Source organism: Propithecus coquereli, unplaced genomic scaffold (assembly GCF_000956105.1).
Source record: "Propithecus coquereli isolate 6110/MARCELLA unplaced genomic scaffold, Pcoq_1.0 Scaffold403, whole genome shotgun sequence".
NCBI lineage: Eukaryota > Metazoa > Chordata > Mammalia > Primates > Indriidae > Propithecus > Propithecus coquereli.
In genome coordinates, this window is record NW_012149764.1 from 1,131,761 (window position 1) to 1,153,646 (window position 21,886).

The window sequence follows — 21,886 nt, forward strand, 5'->3', positions numbered from 1 at the left end:
TAAGACCTACCATTATTTTATCTATCACTAAGAAAAAAAAAAAACCTGCCTATTAAACAGTGGTCATGCGAATATGCCATCGACTATAAGCTACAAAGTGAAAGATTTGTTAAAATGTGAAAAAAATGAACATTTTTCAAATTGATGAAATATAGTAACATCCAGGCAGGCAGCTCCAGGCTATGGTCTACAGAGTGTGAGATCCCAGGGAAAGGGAGAGCATCTTTCACAGTTTTTCTCACAGAAGCCCTAGAACTCTAAATGTCTAGTTTTGGTCTTATGCCAGATCCTGATTTGATGCTACTTATTAATAGAGTACAGACACTTCCTGACTTACAGTGGTTTGACTCAGGATTTTTCCACGTTGTGAAAGTTGAAAAGACGATGCAAAAGTGATACACATTCAGCACACACCTCAACTTACCATGAGGCTACGACCCAATCACGTAGCCCCATGGGAAGTTGAGGAGCATCAGTACTTCATCCATTAGCTAATCACCATGGCCAAGGGAATGGACTTTGTTGTGATTTGGGAGATTGATTTGTGCACCACAGGTCAAGACAGATCATGAGGATTCCACCCACTCAAGTAAGATGACAGTGAACTGTGGAAGGCGGGGAAGCCCAGAGAGATGCCAGCCAGACCAAAAGCGTATGCAGATTTAGAACTAGATTTAAGATATTGAACAATATAAATGGGGTCAAATAGTTGATATAGTAAGAGAAAACAAATCCCACATCTCGTTTGTTTCCTGAAAAGCGCTTTCCTGCTGTTACGCAGGTGTTTTAAGATCCACGCACGCTTCTATCACTGCCTACTGCTCAATGTAGTACCACCAAGTCAGGACATCTTTACTGGTAGGTAAATCAATAAGAACAAGTTTAAAACGCAAGAGGATTTCTATCTAAAAGGAAAGTCTGTTTTTAAGCATCTGGAAGTCATTTAAAATATCTAAATTACTCATTATACTTAATTATAGTTATCAAGGGCTCGAAGTCAGATGATTCTCATGACCTTACCAGACTCCGCTCACCTTCCCCTCAAGTAGTCGTTACGTATCAGGCACAACTAAGAGCTCATCATTTCCTCCCAAGATACAGATAACTCCCTAAGAACAAGAGAGCATGGAGCAAAACTTCCCATTCCCACGTTTTTGCCGCTCTACTTGTCCACTTACATTCAGCAATGGGCATAAGTCCATGTTTAAAAACTGGATGAAACATTTTCGAGCAAGATTCCAAACACCATCCATGATAGGAATGGGAGTAAAAGCATCTACAGTTATCTTCCAAGGCACTGTTTTGAGTAGAAACACACACACAGCAATCGGTGTCTGTCTGCACACTCTGGAATGCACGGCAGTCATTTAGTTACTATTCATAGAAGACACACAATTCAAAGAGCACATTGTATCTCCAGGGTAAGGCTGTTCTTTTGAAAAATATTAACAATTCACCTGGGGAAAGGGGATTTAGGGCATTTTGGCAGTGGTGTTTTTAAATTTAGAAAAGATAAAAGATGATTATAAACTTAGTTTCCTTAGATTAAGCAATATTAGGGGTGAGAAAAGAGCTCAAGTGGCAAATTTTTGTTTGTTTGTTTAGTTCATTAGTTTTGGTCTAGAAATACATACTTTGATTACTGACTCTAACTGCTGCTGAGACCTTGTGTTCTCTCGTGCGTATTCTAAATATACACATCCTAATCTTTCCAAGACTTACTCTTAAAAGTGATTAATCTGCTATAATTAAGATGTAACCTTTTCAAAACCTCACCGAAAATAGAAACAGAAGTGCCATCTCATATTTTAAAGAGCCAATCCTTTGAGTTCAGTCATGCAGGAAGGTATTTCCTCTAAAAGGTTATTCTGTTATGCAAATGCTTATCAAACCAGACTTACAAGGAAAATGGAGTTCTCCTTCCTTCTAGACACCATCTGATCCCTGGGAAAATCATGGGGTTGATGCAAACTGAAAACTACGATAAGCTGAATTTTCCAAGTTAGGACTTTCTTAAATCCAGTAAGCTCTTTCATGGAAAATAAACCCTCCACGAAGCCAAATAGGTTATTTTTTGTTTGTTTAAAGCCATTTGTGGTTTCTGCTTAAAAAATGGTATACTGTAAGTTTATCTCCATTCCTTCCAGAAGAAGGAATATAAAACTAAAAGAATAAGAATGGTGTAGGCCAGGCGCAGTGGCTCACGCCTGTAATGCTAGCTCTCTGGGAGGCCGAGGCGGGCTGATTGTTTGAGCTCAGGAGTTCGAAACCAGCCTGAGCAAGAGCGAGACCCCGTCTCTACTAAAAACAGAAAGAAATTAATCGGACAACTAAAAATATATAGAAAAAATTAGCTGGGCATGGTGGCGCGTGCCTGTAGTCCCAGCTACTCAGGAGGCTGAGGCAGGAGGATTGCTTGAGCCCAAGAGTTTGAGGTTGCTGTGAGCTAGGCTGACGCCATGGCACTCTAGCCCGGGCAAAAAGATGAGACTCTGTCTCCAAAAAAAAAAAAAAAAAAAAAAGAATGGTGTAAACTCACAGGAATGATGTAAACAAGAGAGAAGCTATCAGTGGGTAGTGATAGCAACAAATATCTGGAAGAAAAGGAAGCTGTGGAGAGAGCAGCAAAATGGAGAAAGCTAAATACCTAGTGCATGCAGAGAAGCAAGCCAATTCTCACCATGATATACCAGAAAATCCCTGCAACTGGAAGTGGAAGCCTGGGCGAAGCCCTGGGACGGGAAACAGGGGATTGGCCCAAACAGCTTGATTATACTACTCCCCACCCCAGCAGGAGGCTGAAGATGTATTCTGTGGACTTATGCTGGTTCAATTTTCCAAGACTAGGGGGCCCCAGATATGAGAGGGCACAAGGGAGGGCGCTGTACTGAAAGCAGGTGGGTTAATTAAAATATGCACACTGTGTGTCTAGTAACCAAACACCGGCTGCAGGTGGATTTCTTTCTGGAGGCACTGAATGGCCCTAGATAAAAGGCCTACAGATACTGACATCTGGAGAACCCCAAGAAACAGCAGGATCCACGCCTAATGGCCCATACATTAAACAGAGTCAACAGGAGAGGACAGGAAAAGATTGCCCCCCTTCTCATTGGCTTTAAGTGTCTTAAATATGCAGGAGAACCAAAGACCTCTCCAGGAGACCTCAAACAGAGACCAGAAAAGACATAAATAGCAGACAAAGAAGAAACAAAGCAAAGTAAAACAACATGAACAACCAAGCATAAAATACAACATCCCCAGAGATGTAAGAGACATTGCATCTAAGAGATAAGAAAAGGACACTTCAGTGGAAAGCCTGGCAGAGAAAGTGGAGAAAATATCTCACCCAGAAAGCCAAGCAAAAAGCCAAAGAAATGGAAAATACAAGAGAAAGATTAGAGGATCAAACCAGCACTCAAAATCTGAATAACTGAAGTTCCGAAGAGAAAGAATAGAGAAAACAGGAGGGAGGGGTCTGTAGAAAAATCAGAGAAAAAATACAAAAACATCTCCCAGAATGGAAGGGCTTGGCTTTTCTGACCAAAATGGTTCCCCAACTCTCAGCACAAAGAACGAAAAGCAGACATAGATGACACATACCAGTGCACGTGATCCTGAAATATGAGAGGCCGGGGATTAAAAAAATGCTGTTAATTTGCAGCAAGTCCCTTCCTTCCCTCCCCTAAAGGGCCACATATAAAGATGGAGAATACGGATGGCACTGGACTTCCACTGCAACTTTGCAAGCTAAAGACAATATTGACCAATGCCTTCAAATTCTGAGTCAAAATTAATTTTAAAAACTAGAATTCTATATTAAGCTAAACTAGATATCTGGGTGTTAAGAGTTGAATAAAGACATCCAGGCATGCCAGGTCTTCGCAATTTTAGCTCACGTGCACTCTTTCCAAGGAAGCTACTAAAGGTTGTGCCCCATTGAGAAAAGGGCATTAAGAAAGAAAAATGCAGGGGTCTGAGAAACTGGCTGTCAACAGGAGAGAAGTGAAGGGAGGGCTCAGGGTGATGCCAGTGACCTGAGCAGTTCTTCGGGGCATCCAGAAAGCCAGGAGGGGTGTCTCCAGGAGAATGTGGGAATGCTAGATAGCGTGCAACTTAGTATTCGGAGACAGTCAGGTTAGCACACTTTTGGCTGCAAGTTACTAAAGACCCAATTCAAAATGACCAAACAAAAAATGTTTAGGGGTTTATTATCTGACATAACCAGAAGTCCAGGGCTAGTGCAGCTCCAGGAGTTAATTTCCATTGCTGACTTAAGGACTGGGGCCCAGCGCTGGTTCATAGCAGTGCTCTCCTGCGCAAGACACACATGGGATATGCGCACCTGTGACCCACTCAAGACACGCTGGTCGGGAAACAGTGAATTATACCAGCCAGGATACCTGAGCTGCCTGGGAAGGAGTGGACACCAGAATAGCACAGGAGCCTTGGCAGACTGAAAAAAGAGGAAAATGGCTGTTGGGTAGTCACTAATGGTGCCTGTAAGAGAAGAGTTTAAGCAATTCTGATGAAAAGTTTAGGAAAAATTAACAACAGAAACATAGAAACTAAGCAAATGAAAATAAACAAAGAAATGGCTAATTCCAGAAAAAATAAAATGGTACAATTTTACTGGGAAGAGAAGGGGGAACAGTGATAGTACAAGTTCTTAATTTGCACTTTCTCTAATAGGAAGTCAAAAGAAAATACCTAAAACCGGTAGATTTAAAAAATATACATGATAAAAACAGTATATTTAGAAATTTAGCAGAGCTCAGAGTAAATGGAAATAGTTCTGGAGAAGTGAGGCAGGGGTGCAGGAGTGGGGCAGAGGCAGGACTGCTGCTGCTGTTGTAAGCTTTATACAAGTCCTCTCCAAATTCTGTACATGTTATTTTATTGTTTTAGTTTCAAAGATGGAACAAATAGCAGAACCCCCCCTCCCTGAATGGACCCTTTATATGGAGAACACAAGTCACAATTATTAGTCAAACAAAAGCAAGCGCCAGTGTTGCCTTTTCCCCATTCCCCCTTCTCACCCTCCCAGGTCCCCCACTTGTCCCACCCACACCCTACACTCAGTTGGGTGACAGCTGGGAGGAGAATCCATGCTGAGTTAGTTATAGGCATCAGCTCTTTTGTTCTTTGGGGAAGGGTTCAACACACCATGGCAGGGGGAGTCCTGGTAGCTGGTAGATGGGGAGTAGTCCTGGGACTCCATAGTCTGGACAGGAAAGGCACAGCCAGTTCTCCAGCGGGTATAACTGCAGTGACAGACCTAAGTGGGTGTCCTGTCACATCGGACTATTTAGAGAAAGGGCCAAGGCTCTATACTGAAAGCTGCCAGATATTCATAAGCATGGCTACATGAGCCTAACTGAGCCACCAATCCTCTTAACCTTTGTTGCTAAAAGCCAACCGTAGATTTAAAATTCAAACATCCTACCTGCACTAAAACTCAAACTTCTGCACTGTGATAAATTTACATCTTTTTCCTTCTTACTCAAACCCTATAGGCTTTGACTATTTTAGGGACAGTCCTGAGAAGGAAAGTCTCATCACAAGGAGCTATTTACTTGGAAGGTCCAAAAACAGAGACTGACCTTGACCTTAACACTGCAATCACTGTGATCCCCTAATTCATTTAGCACACTTCCCTCACGGGTTTACCTTACCCGAGTGGCTTTCAAACAAAGGCTAACATGGAACCTAATGCATAAGACACCCAGGAATGCAGCTGCTCTGGCTGCAGGGTATCCCCCTCCCTGTACCTATTAAAGCCTTAAGGCTCCCTGAAGTTCAGTTCAAAACCATTAATTTCCACCTCACTGCTCCCACCAAAGACTCCTGTTGGCTCTTCTTTTCCACATCCTATGTTCCTTTGGCAGGATAGCCTTCTCAAGTCCCACCTCCTCCAGGAAGCCTTCTCAGACTACTGCTCACTGAAGCTGTCTTCTCCCTGAATCAACTCATTCAGCTACGCTTTACATATATTGGTCCCACTATGTATGACTGCTAAACCTTCTACATTACTGTTTCACGCTCTGGTTTACTTACTATTTAATATGATACAGGAGATAGCTTGGATTTAAAAAAAAAAAGACAATTTTTAGAAACAATTTTATAAATAGATACTTATAAAAGAAGAAACACATATACAGAGCACCCAAATTACTAGTCAGGTGAACTCCAGCCCTTCTCTTCCACACTGGGAAAACAGAACAGAGAACGGGAAAAAGTATTTCATCTTGCGCTCAGCTCTTGCCACCTACGCGCTCAGCTTTTCAAGTAGAGTTTCTATTCCTTTGCTCGTGTTTTTGTTTTTTTCCAATGTGGGAATCAGGCTTTTCAGTCCAGCTTTGACTTTGTTTGCAACTTCTTGGTCAGAACTCTGGAGAAGGCTGAAGAGAGAGGAAAAAAATTAAAACAACTTAAATTCCATAAAAACTCCTAGATCATCTGCAAATATTACCTATACCCACAGTAAAACAGAACTCATTAACTGTGACACAAATCTTAAAACTATATACATATTTTCTTCTTTCATTCACCAGATGATGAGGGCCAGTAGCCCATATTCTAAAACCACAGGAAAAAATGTTTTAGAATCTTACTGGTGGAGTCACTCAAGCAAAGACATTTTAGGACCACATTCCATAGAGTTGGTCCTATCTTCACTTTATCTTAGGACTTACGTCCTGCCTTAAAAATTACTCGTGCATTCTATCTTCCCTTCCCCATCTAGATTATAAGCTCACGAGGACAGTTTGTGTGTTTTATTTCTTTATTTCATGGCACCACTTGTATAGAGTAGATGGCCAAGAAATGTTCACCGAGTGGCTGGAATAACATGTGTGAACGGGAGCACAGAGAGGTAAGGTGGGGGCAGGAGAGGCCGGAGTCAGTGGGCCTTCTCCTGGAACTCCACAGCACTAACACTAAGTGAAGGGGCGAAGAGCGTTCCTGTGGAGCTTCACCGCTTGAGCGTGAAACCTGCCTCTGCCATGCAGTAACTGTACAACCAAGATCATGCTATTGGAATGCTCTAAGACTCAGTTTCCTGATCTGTAGAATGGGATTAAAAATAGAACCCACTTTCTGCCTCGCAGGGCTGTTTTTTGAGACTTAAATTGTCTTTTAACTAAAGCACCCAGCCAGAGCCTGATACTTCGTAAGCGCTCTATAAATGTTAGCTGGTAAAGAAAATAACCCTGGCCTCTGCTTTCTGAAAGCTTGCCAGAGTACTCTAACACCACAAGTGAAGGGAGCCCTGGAGGCAGGTAAGAGTAGGCCCATTTCTCTATAAATAGGGGCTGGGTGATAGGGACCTGACCACAAAGAACCAGGCCTGGACTTCCTGTTTGCCTCTTACTTTTTCAGGACCACATGTAAATGCTGACCTCTGAAACACATTCTAGAAAGAAACTTCTTGGCATTTTCCAAAGTCCGTGGCTCCAGTAACTTCTATCATGTCAACAAAGGGGGATAAGTTATCAGCACTGAGCAGCATTCTACTACTTGTAGGAGACAAGAAACAAGTAGTACAGCTTGCCACCCGCAAAGGTTAAAAATTTGAAAAGTAAAATATCCTTTTAATAGATCTGTGACTCACTAGATGTTTTTATTTTATATACCTTGGCTAAATACAGTTACATAACGCATAATAGTAATACAAGTTAATGTCTACTGATCATATTCCAAATATTAGATACAATGCTAGGCATTTTATATGCATTGTTCAATCTAGTTTTCATAACAACCTTAGGGTTATTATTAATCTTGTTTTACAACCAAGAAAATTAAGGCTCAGAAAAGCTGAATAATTTTCTCAAGCCTACATAGTAAGTAAGGTGGGACTGGAACCCAGGTAGTCTGTCTAAAGCCAATGTCCTTAAGTGCTAGAGAATTCTACTTCCCTGAGTTATTCTTCAGCTGATGTACAAGGCTGACTTTCTCTTTTCACCCGAAATGCTTTTTCACTTAGTGCTAACAGGTATAGCAAAAAATAAAAAATTAAAATTAAAAAACAAAAACTCCAAAAGTTTTAAGTAAAATATAAAGAAGAGAACTTTACCAAACGAGTCAAGCACATTACGATATTCAAAAACCAAACAAAAATGATTATTATATTAATTATTAAGGTACATAAAGTTCAACTTCCATCTAGAACACAAGTATTTCATGTGTTCCTGTTCCAATGCTAAGAATTCATAATATACCTATACTCTTCTTATGTTTGAAATCCACCCAACAGGAGCACTGATTGATGAGCAACCTTTATAAATTAATTTCATGGCATTGCTGAAATTTCTAGTTAATTGAGTCTAATGAAAGAATGTGTCAGTAGGTGTTAACACTCCAAATGTCTGGTAAAGAAATTCATAACAAAACAGTTCATGTTTCAGCTAATGGATTTTGACTGTTTAACATCAACTGGAAAATTAACTAATTTTAATGACAAATGAACAAAATGATCTGTAACACCCATGTATTTGGAAATACTGATATACCTGAAGAAATGCATGCTCTTGCGCGTGTGGGGGTGTGTGTGTGTGTGTAAGTACATTTGTACTAGACCAAAGTATATACTGAAGAAACATTTAACATAACATTTTCAAACAATATAGATTAAACTGCACAGCATGTTGCAAATGAAATATTGTAAGAAATTCAAACTAGGTTTGGTACCTGTTTTCTTAAACCTTGCTAACACAGCAGGGAAAAAAATCAACAGTAATTGTTTCAAAGCAACATATAAATCTTTGAAATGAATGCTCTTAACAGAAAAGTTTCATCTGGGCATAGAATATAAGGAAATTTCTATGACCTGTAAATTATAAACTCGACATAACTAAATCTTCATAAGCCAGTTTCGTACATCATCAATTTTCTCTCATTTTAAGTTAGAAATAAACAATTAGCACATAGACTTCAGTAGCAAATATTTTTCTAATACTTTTAGCATCTTTGAAAACAATGAAAGAAAATTACATGTAAAGTCAGGCACGACTTAAAAACATCAGTTTTCACAGGGACACAACTTATTCATTCAAAAAGATACAATTACATTTTGGTCAAAACCATAAATGTGGTGAAGCCATCATGACACCTTGTGAATGTCATAATTTTATGATCCTTGACATCAAAAAGACAGCAGTTAAAATAAAAAATCCTAAGGACTGGCCAAAAGAGCTACATTTGCTTTCTATTCTTTAAAATAATATTTGGTACAGCTGCCTAGACCATGAATGACTGACAGTAATATCAGACTATCAGGAACAAATATTAGGACTGAGAAATAAAAGGGAAGGAAATATCTTTCACATGACTACGCCCTGCAAAAAGAAACCCACATATTATACATACCTAGAAAGAATAATGGCACCTCGATTTACACTAGCCCAGGACTTCAGGTTCTTCATACCAACATGCTCTACAAGTGTTTTTGCAAAACAACCTGTAAAATAAATATACTGAAACTTAGCGAACATCATCTACCAAGATTTAAACTCCCAATCCCTTCTCTACTGCCCCTAAACCTGCAAATATGTTTTAATAAAAAAGCTAATAAAAAGAGTTCTCACCTAATCTCCCTTAACACTAAAAATTTCATGCAGGTTTATACAATGCATTTTTAAACAGCCATTTCTTTTAACTTTGATCCAAAACCTAAGCTATGTTTAGCAGTAATTACTCAAGAAAAACAATGAATGCTTATAAAATGCTCACTTGGTTATGTTTGCATTTCTTTGTAATATTTAATGATTTAACTTTGACCTGAAAGATATTCAGGAAGTAAATGTTTGATGGTAGCACCTGGTGTTTGGTTTAAAGGAAAGTTTTCCCTTATGGGGAATGCTCACCCAGAAGGTGCCATGAACACAACACTGTGATCATGTGTTCAGAAGTAATTGAAGAATGTTCATTCTTCAAGAATAGTTGAAGAATAACTGTTCTAGCTTACACCTGGCAATTTCTCTCTACGACGCTTAAATATCCACATATCCACACATCAAAACCACCATTCATTTTATGTTATTCTAATACTTCTGATTTGCAAGGTCTCAGTGTTATCTTATTCACTGTGCCATTTAAGTGCAACTAAGTCTCGGACAAAGGAGAAATTCTGATGGCTAGAATTTAGTGCAGATGGAGGTAGGGACAGCCTATCTTGAAGGCAAACATCTTGGTTAAGTAGCATGTACTGTGTATTCATTCAAAGCTACCCAAATGTAAGGACCCTTTAAAAGCCAAGAGGCCTATGGCTATTCATCCTTTAATGGCACCTGCTAAGGAGGGACAGAGATCAGCTAGTGGGCCAAATTGTGTTTTCCAAAGATAACCACAACAGCTGTGTAGTGCTCTTCTAGAATATTGCCATTCCACCATCTAGAGGTGGAATCCATGTCTTCTCCTTTTGAATCTGGGTTAGCCTCTGTGATTGACTTGACCAAGAAAGTATGCTGAGAGTGACATTAAATTAATTCTGAGGATAAATCATGCAAGTACCATGCATTTACTTTGCTCTCTTGGGATGCTTACTCTTAAAAATCAACCACCATCTTGTGAGGAAGCCCAAGCAGCCTAGGAAGAGAAACTGATGCTGTGGGACCAACTAACAGCTAGTGCCAACCTGCCAGCCATGTGAGTGAGCTATGGTAAAAGTGGACACTCCAACCCCACATGGACTCTGAGCAGAGCAGAGGCAAGCTTCCCCAAACCCTGATCAAATAACTGTCTTGAAAACTACTAAGTTTTGAGCTGGCTCGTTACACAGCAACAGATAATCAAAACAGCTAGACACAAAGCGAGACACACTCATTTGGTGCTACATAAAAAATGACAAACATATCAGGCCCAAATAGGCACATTTTAGGGCTGTTAGTGCCTTTTAATTAAGAGGGAGAGAAGTCACTAGAAAATTCCTTGGACTTTAAGAGTAAGCCAGACAACTTTTCTGGCATAAACTTTAACTCAATCATATATCAACTTTTTTGAATGATGAAAAAGATGATTCTACACGTTATTTTTCTTTAATATGTATTACAAGCTCTTTTATAAAAAAATTTACAGTGAAAAACAGCCCTAAGTCCCTATTCTTAAAGATAAAGTGAGAAGTGACAGCTATACTGCTATGCTGACTGTCTCACCAGCCATTAGAACTGCACGTGGCCTTAAAGACACAGATTCATGATCTGTCACTTTTTTCAGAGACAGTAACAGAAAGCCCAAACTGCTTCAACTCAGTGGGGGTGGGCAGGGGTGGGGGGGAATCTCTTTAGTGGCTTAAATACCAGACGGAGTTTGGATTTTGTAAGTGAAGGTCCAGTGAGAGATAGGACTACGACAGAAAATGAGGATGCGTGGGAAAGAGAAAGAAAATTAAAGGATTCTTGGACACAAATTTCTAGGGGAAAAAGCATTATTTGCAACTACTAAATCATTTCTTATTCACAGACATCATTTCTAAACACTTGACAAAGTTTCATTTGCATTTAAATGGCCAGTGTAAAGTTCAGGGATGCCAAGAATTACTGGAATTCCACATAAGATATAAGAAAAGGTCAAGTTTCACAGCCTACCTTCTCTTCCATTTTCCTTCATCTTTTTATCTTGCTCTATTAACCACTTCAGAACTAGATGTCCTGCGGGATGTTCTGCAATGTGAAGCTATGAAGGGTCAAGAACACGTGCATTTAAAAAGCTGTTTTCACTCATGTAAACACAATACATTCGAATGAATACATATAATTCATGGTATACCACCACACACAGATAAGGATTCAGCCACATTTAAGTTTAAAGTTCCACCTGGCTTAAGAAGTCTTTATCTAGAATGACTATCATACAAGGAGGGACCGAGATCTACTCCAATCCCCAGACTGAAAGGAAGCCCGTCAATGCCAGATCACACAGCCACTGCAAAGCAGGTCAGACTGAGTTTCGTGAGTTCCACTTTGAACCGCACTGCCACAGTGCTCACCTTAAAGTCATGTTAACTGCGTTTTAGATTGTAATGTGCAGTTCTGAGGTACAAATAAATCCACAGGACAAACACTACAGCAGAAACACTGAAACCCAATGCTGAATGATGTAATATACAGATGACTACTTAAGGGGAATTATCTAATGAGCAGGCCAAGAGAGCATCTCCGCAGCTCAAACTTACTCCTTTTTCAAAGGCCACGCCAATTGCTCCCACAGTACCTAGGGCCTCTCCTTACTGAATATGGGAGACGAAGGGCTCAATCTCCTTACAGAGAAAACTTTCACTATAGACACCTTCATTTCTCCCATTTGTCAATATGATCTGTTCGATGAGGGCAGGGCCAGGGCTCTCCAACACCCACCCATGGCCTCCTTCTCAAGGTGTCAGACACAAGGCCCAATCCCATGTGTCAGAAGCACCTCACCATCAATTTCATTCACGACCAAATACATGTCTGTACAAAACACTTCCAAGTGCCAGGCTTTGACCCAGACGGTTAGAGAATTAAAGATGAATACAACGTAATTGCTACTGTGGAAAAGGCTCTTGGTTGTTTATCAACAGGCATCTCCCTCACCACCTTTCTTCCCTGCTGATACCCCACCACCTCCACCCACATCTTCTAAAAGTCCCTTCTCAATCTCAGGGAACACACCCTGCCTGGTCTCAACCAGTCGTAGGAATCCAATCACTTCTGCCAGAAATTAATCCAAAGTGGATATGCGACTTAGTTCTCCCCAGTAAAATGCCAAGGAAGCCTGTTTGGAGGTTTACTTCCCAGTGCCAGGATGACAACCCTTCTTGCTTTTTCCTTCCTGCTTGGGACCCTGATAGAGGGACAAGGGCTGAGGCTGTGAAAGCCAACTTGTGACCACAAGGCACCAACAGCTGCAAAGACAGTGAGCCTGGGAGGTGACATGGCCGGGTTGCTGTACCACACCGGGAGTTGTGTATCATTGTTTTTCTTAGTATGGCAATTAAGCACCTAACTGCTAGAGTGAGGCATTCTATTATTTGTAGCAAAACAACTACTCATGGCACTAGTGAGAAGTTCTTAGATTTGGGCTAAATTCAGATGTTATCATTCAGTTTCCACTGCATCCTGAACATAACTCACTGTTACAGCTACTTTGTACTGTAATACCTTGCTTGTATGTGTCTCTACAATGGGTCTCAAGCTCTCTGGCAGGGACCCTGTCATTTCATCTTTGAATGCCACCATAAGCATTCAGCATGGATTTATTGCATTTTTGATTAATGAATGAAAGGCATGGAACTTAAATAAATTATTACATATCCTCAAACTATAATACTGAGGATAATAATGAAAGGGTGTTGTGAGAATGAAGCGAAAGCAGAGGCCACTGCTTCAGAAAATAGCAAGTTCCCCATAAACGTCTGTTTGTCAGAAGTTTACCCCAGTGTAGGACAAAGGCCCTGTGTGATCTGGCCTCTGTTTTCCCCTTCCCTTTGCTCACTGATTTCCACCCCCTACCCCATCCCTGCCTCAAGCCTTCTGTTCTCAGACGTGCCTAGGACCTTTCTTCCTTAGGGCTGCTGTACAACCTGCTCCTTCCTAGAATCTTTTACCATTCTTCACTGAGTAATCCTTCAGGTCTCAGCTGAGCTCTCATTACCACTGGGAAGCCTTCCTGGGGGGAAGTTGGCTCTTACACACTCCCATAAAACTTGTAGTTTTCTTTCATAGCTCTAATCTCAATACTGAAATAATTACTTGTGAAAATATTTATTTAAATATTGTGTTCCCCAGAATAGTAAGCGTTGGGAGGGCAGTGTTGGCCACTGTCTAGCAGAGGTGCATGAATCAGTGAAGTGAAGATGCAAGGCAGAATAGTATGAGGCCCAAATAACACAGGCAGGAACTATCAGAAAGAGCAAGTGTTTTCTAATGAGGAGCAACAGGAAGGACTTCACAGAGAAGCGTTCAGGGGACCATGGATGAGTAAGGCACAGGGAAATGGAGAAATAGGACGGCATGCTAGGCTTCGGGAAGAAGCACCCACAGCATATCCAAAATCAAAACAGGAGCATAGAATATGCTGAAAAGGCAGTCTGGGGCCAACCACAGACAACGGAGAGCCACAGTACGAGGACTTTGCTTTTACTCTGGACGTACTGTGGAGCAGGTTTCTGAAACAGACAAGGGCTGTAACGGCATTGCATTGTGAACTCACAATTTCCAAATCTACTGTTGGTATAAAGTGAGTTGAGATGATCATCATTTAAACCTCTTTATAGTGACTGGAGTTTTTGCCGCCCCTGCAGCTTTCCTGTCTGTCTTATAACAGCACATTACCTCTCCCTCCTTGCCACCAGGATGCAGTTCTGCTGCTGCCAAGCTGGCGATGGCATTCATGGCAGGCTGAAAGTCTCCGGTCGCAGATCCCAGGATGTCAGCAACCAACACACAGGTAGACTTATCTAGCACCACCTCCTGGGCATGCCCTTGCAGGTAGCTCAGCAAAGCTGGAGAAATGGATTCTAAGAGCTCGCGTCTGCGGATCTCTGTATCTTTCTTACTGTTGGAATACGTTGAATGAGGTATTAAGGTAAGATAAACAGCAAAGGAAATATGGTGACCTTATCATCACAAAAACTTCTAAGAGCTCATCACAGTCTGTGTCACACTCTAATTGTCTCTTTCTGTTGAGCATGTAGACAATGAGTGATTTGAGGGTATCTCTGATCTGTTTTTCATCTCTGTGTCACCAGGATCTGAATAGTGCCTGGAGCAGAACAAGCACTCACGAAATAAAATTTGGCTTATGTAATACAAAAAACAAAAACAAACAAACACATCAATCCAAAAACCAAGCAAAAAAATATCCCACAAGACAACACATTTATACTTCTGTATGGACTCCACTCTCTAGGGTACTCGAATGCCTGGTACCAGTAGCTTCGAAAATAAAGTAAAAACAAACAAAAACCAAACCCCACACCTGAGTAACTACTATATGGCAGATGCTCAGGTGTTCTTTTAGCCTGACCCTTTTATTAAATATTTCCTTTTCGAGATAAAAACTTTAAGAATCTGTCAAAATGACAGGCTTGAAAATAGAATTCGCCTTTTGAGAAGTTTTAGCTCTCAAAAACTTGGCCTGGATGTATGGGTGGATTCCTGGAACATGTGCTACTCGCTAGTAGTGAACATTCAGAGCAGAGGAATAAAAGGAGGCAAAGCCCTTCTACTTGCTTTTACCTGTGTGCATTTCCATCTCCTTTTTGCAGAACTTCAATGATTTCTCGTACTGTATGTGCAGGATCTCTGGGGCTTAATAGATACAACAGGACCTTCCTTCCGTATTTATCATTTACTATGTTAGGCAAGGAACTAATAATTTCCTATAAAATTATAAACAAAAACAGTGAATCGATACCTACATTCTTAAAACATGATTGGGATTTGAATGGTAAAGAAGAATACACACTTAACTATTTTCTCCAGTGGACTTAATGGGAAATGTGGAGCTAGTTCTGAAATTGTCTCATTAAAGCCCAAAGAGATTTACACTTAGAACACAGAATCGATTCTCTACTATGACTAGCATTACTGAACAATCCATTTATATTAACTAACCAAGCCTAAAGACTTAAAAACTATTTAAAAGAGCTATCTTTATTCATTATGACCAACATTTCTTAGGCCACTATTACAAGGGACCTTGCTTGCCAGAGGTCACTGAGTAGACACAGTTAATTTGCAGTTGCACTTAAATGTAGCATCAGCAAGGATGAAGAACATTCCCATTAGAATTTCCCTGCTGAGATGTATGTGAAAGGAGATAAAGAAACTCTGTTAAATAGAACAAGTAGATAAAGGCTTTCAAAGTTAGGTTGCTTATTCATGGCAAATGAAAGCTCGTTAACTATTGTAATGAAAAACAAAAATAGAGGGGGAAGGAAAAACAAATTCAGAAAGACTCCACTGAGCAGTTACAAATTACACTCTATGACATTTCAATCAACACACCCAAGAACTATAACCTCCTTTTCTAGTTATGTGACAAAAGCAATGTCCTCCCCACCCTAACTGAGCTCCACTGTAAATTTGCTGATGTTTTCAAAGACAGAAAAGTCACTATTTAAAAAATTCCTTTACTTTTAATGGAGGATATGCAACAGAAAAAATCATCAGTTTGTTTTTTCCCCCTCTAACATTGCTATTTCTTGTAACAAACTTTATAAATATTCAAATGCATGTTTGAGTACCACAGATTCTTTAGAACTGGCTAGGCCTCAGAAAGAATTCAGTCCAACTCGCCAAGTTTAAGGCAAGGGAGAAGTGATCTGCCAGAGGACATACAATGGCAGTGGCAGGGCTGGCTTAGTCCTGGTCCTCTGACTCCAAATCTAGCATCTTTCAAAGAAAACGTACAACCTCCTCTTAAGGAAAGGAATTCTCACTGAGATATATTCAGATCTGCTCTTCTTCGAAGTGCCTATTTATAATAAAAAGATCAGTAATTTTAGTGCAAAGAATCAACCTAAAAATTAAGTCAATCATCAACCATGTGATTGTGATACAGCAAAATTCACCATCCCATGGTTGATGAAGCAACTCCACATTCTACGTACCACACTTCTCTTTTCAAAATTTTAAGCTTCCCTCATCTGCACAAAAGTATACTGTGCTTCTGATAATTAGTAACAGTAGCCAATACTCGTTAAGTGTGTACTAGGAGTCAGACATTGCTGAGAGCTGCACATCTATCATCTTAAATAATCTTCAAACCACCATGTCCTGATTCCATGACTCCAATCCCCACTGTGCTCTCCTAACTGCTTCTGAGGAAGTTTAAAGTCACAGTATAAAGATTCCCACATAAAACATGTTTTCAGAGAATATAACAACTTCAAAATGGATACATAATTTCAATCACCTAGAGAAAATGAACTTAAAATTTCAGTAATAAAAGGTAACACACATACAAAAAATGTACAGAACTTATCAGAGTAGGAAGAATTTTTGTCGAAGTCAACAAGCTCCAAAGTGGAATCAGTACGTATTTTTGATGATGAAGTGTTTAGGGTCCCCAATACGGAGCATCTTTAGTGTGCCTGTAGTGTACCTTTAGGTACTTGCTTTAATCAACTCATAAAACAGAACAAATGCCTTACATTTTTGTATAATCTGGGTCATTTTCTATAGTCTTACAAAAACAAAACCAACAAACCTTTGCTGTCTTTAAAAAACCAACTGGAATAATAATATGTTTAAAACATCTGTTTTTATGAGAAAAAATTGGGGAGTATGCAGTTAACAACTATAATGGCCACTCTTTATTTTTAATCAACATTTTTTTTCTTGATATAGAGGAAAGAGGGGAGGCATGAAGCTGGCAATGTATTCCTCAATGAACTGAACTTGCTCCATGGGTTCCATGCTTGAGGCCTAATCTAACACTTACGGCTTGGGCAGAAATGGTTTTATAACACAAGAAAGTGAGACTTCAAGACACACATAAAATCTGTGCATAAATACCACTTACAGGATTAGTTCTCAAACTCACTGAACTTTACTGCCTTTCAGTTTGTAATGAAAGAATTTAGAATCTGAATTCATGTTTAATTAAGACTTTTAAAAGAGTGTAATGTTTATAAACAATCTTATGAAACTAAAAATTGTTTTACTTAAAAATGTAATATTTAATTCTTCCCCATCTCACCCTTATTCCAACTTTCCCCTATCGCCAAAAAACATACACCTTTGAAAAAATAAAGGGAAATGGTATATAAGTGCTGCTATATTATGGGTACTAATCCATTTCTCTTTAGCTTGGGTTACAGAGAAACATGGGAGAAAGTTCTAGCTTATTGCCTGGAGAGTATTAACAATTCCAGTAGCATCTATAAATAGGTAAGAGACAGCTATGGCATACTTGATATTGTGTACAATTTAGTCTCTGGGGTCTTGAGTTCAAGCTGTATAGCTTTGGGAAAATCTTTTAAAAAACCTCTCTGCATTATCTGTAAAAGGAAACAATACACCAGCCCAACTCATGGGCTATTACCAGGAGCAAATCAGAGAGTCAAACTGAAAATCTCTGAACAATAATTATTTCATGTAAAAAATACACCTCTCAATATACAGCATCCTTAACTATGGAGATTAAATGAAGCTGGGAGGGTCATGAGTTTCCATCCTCAAAAGAGTGAAAATATCAACAACGAAGGTGCAATAAAGGTTTTGGCTTAGTGTACTGGTACCCTTGCAAGAATTAACTTAGAGAAAATCACGAGGCCCATTTATTGTCGTTTTTTCTTCTTAAGCTCAAAATCACGAGGCCCATTTGTTGTCATTTTTTCTTCTTAAGCTCTAAAGTACGCACGTGAACAGAAGAAAGCACAGGAACAAAAGACCTCCCTTCTGAAGACATCTTTGGCTAGTTCTGACCTCCTTATGTTGAACTCTTGCCAGATTCCTTGGCACTCTTGTTTTGCCAACCCAAAGAGGAAGGGTAAAGGTCAAAATAAAGGGTGCACACAAGAAGTGTATTTTTGGTGCAGGATAGAAATGCAAAAATCAACACATTACTACTGAGAACCAAGCCTATGGTGCACACACTCTTTGGTAGTCTGTTGTGGGGAAAAAAAAGAAATGCAGACTGCTTTAACTATAGGAACTAAAATCTAGTGGAAGAGGCGATAGAGTTAATGGAAAGCTAAAAACAAAAATAATAACAAGTAACATAAGTGTAGAGGAAAGGTTAGATTACCAGGTGGCCTCTTGAGAGTTTTATTTTGAAAATAAGGTGAGTTTATCCAAAAGTCCACCTTTTTGGCTGCACTCAGAAAACGGGAAGGTCAAGTTTAATGGGTATAGTGTTTCAGATTTGCAAGATAATAAAGTTCTGGAGATTATTTGCACAACAATGAATATACTTAATACTACTACTCTATATATGCAAAAATGGTTAAGATGATAAATTTTATGTGTGTTTTATACTCCAATTAAAAAGAAAAAAATTGGAAGGTCTACTGTCCTGGAGATCACACTGCCAGAGGCTGGAGCCAACAGGTGGCCACCACCCTGGACAGGGTGTGTCTCTCTCCATTCCCCATAGTCCCCACTAAACCTCCTGGTCTCACCTGGCCTGGTCACTCATTTACCTGTCTGGTCAATGAAAGTCTGTAAGTTTGTGAGCCCTGAGGCAGATCATAATTAACTGCTAAAGGAAAGACAAACACTATAGTAGTTGAAAGCATGGGCAGACCAGATCTGACTGGGAGATCAGAGAACACTATCTGATGATTAAAACAAGAGGAGTGATTATCAGGCTATGATATCAACTTGACATTTCAGGAAATCCAGTTACTCTGAACAGAATGCTTAGCAACACTAAGCTCTCTTGGCTATTTTTAAAAGCACTGTATAATGCAATAGGTTTTGTAGTGGCTGGGGGGGAAATATGGTCACATGACTCTATATAAACATATGTGTAGCATATTCAACAACCCAGCAATTGTACTACACAATTGAAACTAAACTCTGCTACATTAGAGAAACTTAATGTGTGTCCAAAGAGACATATATAAGAATGTTCATGGAATTATGTGAAATAGCAAAAATTAATAAGAATTAAAAAATAGTTTTTAAAAGTATAAACAACCTAAATATCTATCACCAGGAAAATAGAATAATAAATTGTAGTGTATTCACATGTAGTAGAATGCTATTTGGCATTGAAAAATAAATGATTCAGAAGAACCGGGTGGGCGAACTATGGCCCATGCATCAAATCCAGCCTGTAGCCTGTTTTTATACATCCTACAAGCTGTGAATGGCTTTTACATCTCAAAGGGTTGTTAAAAAACAAAAACAAAACAAACAAGAATATGTGGCAGAGAACATATATGGCCTTCAAAGACTGAGTAATTACTTTCTGGTCCCTTACAAAAAAGACTTGCTGACCCCCATGGACACAATGACAAAAGAAAACAGCAAGTTGCAAAAGAATACACACAAGACACCGCATATGTAGAATTTATAAACGTAAAATAAAGTGATATACAACTACATATAGTGAAAGGATAAGGAAATACATATGAATAATAGCAAATTCATCATAGTAGGTAGAAGGCAGGGATGAGTACACGAAGGGCTTAAACTTGAACTGCACTGGTCGAGTTTTAATCCTTTTTGTCAGACGGTGGGAGGCTAAGTGTTCGCTGTATTATTTATACTTCTCTCTATATTTTAAGGATAATACATTTAAAAATATGCATCAATATTTATTCACCTTCAAACAGCAATTGGCTAGTATACTTATTTCCTTTCTCATGAACACTGTCAAACCAGCTGCATCATACCGATGACTTTAAGGTGAACCGGATCAGATTTTATAAGGATGTTTATTTTGGAAAGTAAAGTAGGTGAGAGAGTTTGTACCCATTTTGAAAGGTGAAGGGCTCAGCTGACCAGACTGCGATTTCAACCTGACATTTCGGGAAGTCTGGGTGCCCTGAACACATTAACAACACTAAGCTTTCTTGGTTATTTTTAAAAAACATGAATACTGCAACAGGTTTTGTGGTGGATGGGTAGGAAAAACGCAAGAGCAATTAGCATTCCAGAATTTTATCACTAGCTATTAATACATAGTTTAATGACACACAGAACCTGTTGAGCATTTGTCAGAGGCAAGAGATCAGCAAATCAGGCCTTTCAGAGAAAGCTGCCCTGAGTACAAGAAAGTCATCAGGAATGTGGGTTAAATAGTTGTGGGAATCAGGCTGATAAGTACAAGGAATTAAAACTGTTTCAACAGCAACATTAAGTGGGATAAATTTTTGGAAAAAAATTAATCTAATAGACAATTCTGGCAAATCCTGAAGGAAGTTTGGTTTCTCTTGAAATCTATTTGGAACAGTTATGCAAATGTTAGTTGTCATGAAAATATTACACAAAAGAAAACTTTCAATATCCCAGCCTGTTTCCATTTTAGTGAAACAATTTTATTCATTAGCCAATTCTATGGCCTCACATCTCTGTCACAGGAATGAAAAACAATCATTATTGATTGGAGTCAAAGGGTAATAAAGTCACAAGGAACATGTCAACATACTCAGTTTGTGACATGAAAGTCTTGCCAACTTGTTTCTTCCCACAATCCTATCCCAAAGAAAGTCATCACAATCTTAAAACAGTCAAGGGTAAAGTTGGAAAATGACAGCAAGGGCATGAGAAATTCACACACAGTGGGACCTACAGCTGGCATCTAAGAAAACAAATTTTCCCCTCCACGAGCTGATATACTGTTTCTATTAACACCCAGCTCTACTAGTCCAGAGAGGCTACAGCACCACCACCTGACAACAGGTAAATTACTTTCTGAATCATCCAGATCCTTCCTCCCTGCCGGTGGTATAAAAGTACCATTTGTCACCAAGATTTCTCCTAGGGCTCCATGTGTGTCAAACAGAAAGGTCTGTGTAATTTTCAAATGAATAACTTATGTCTATCAGATTATGTGGTTTTTAAAACATTTCCAAGTATGGTCACTGCTACCAATGTTGCATTTTCTTATTCTCACTCCTGTAACCTCTACCACCTGTACACTAAAAATAAAGAAAAGGAAGAGGAAAGGATCACAGAATCAAAAGAAGAGGCTGTCATTGCAGGATGAAGAAAAAAAAATAGTTTACAATGTAATTTTTACTACAGAGTAGCTTCTCCAAGAGGACACTCAGTTTATCTGAAGGCAAATTGAGGAATAAGTAGACTATTCAAATATTACCACTCTATGGTCATTACACTGGGCTTGAGGGAACTGTAGACTGAAATGTAAAAAGGAAGCTAGTATTTTAATTTTAGTATTACAGTAATTTTTAATCTGACTCTACAAAAGCTTTAAGAAGCATCACAATTCAGTCAGT

At 39.3% G+C, this 21,886-nt stretch overlaps 1 protein-coding gene across 1 annotated transcript in view; it reads right to left on the reverse strand.

Annotated features, from left to right (window-relative positions):
• Positions 1-6,092: 6,092 nt before the first annotated feature.
• KIAA0020 (KIAA0020 ortholog) overlaps positions 6,093-21,886 on the reverse strand; it is a 34,269-nt gene continuing 18,475 nt past the window's right edge. Inside the window, exons 13-17 of the mRNA XM_012652885.1 lie at positions 15,210-15,352; positions 14,304-14,526; positions 11,580-11,667; positions 9,364-9,454; positions 6,093-6,398 (exon numbers count right to left, since the gene is read on the reverse strand). Coding sequence (XP_012508339.1) covers positions 6,266-6,398; positions 9,364-9,454; positions 11,580-11,667; positions 14,304-14,526; positions 15,210-15,352 — 678 coding nt within the window. The 3' untranslated portion in view covers positions 6,093-6,265. The remainder of the gene's footprint in view (positions 6,399-9,363; positions 9,455-11,579; positions 11,668-14,303; positions 14,527-15,209; positions 15,353-21,886) is intronic.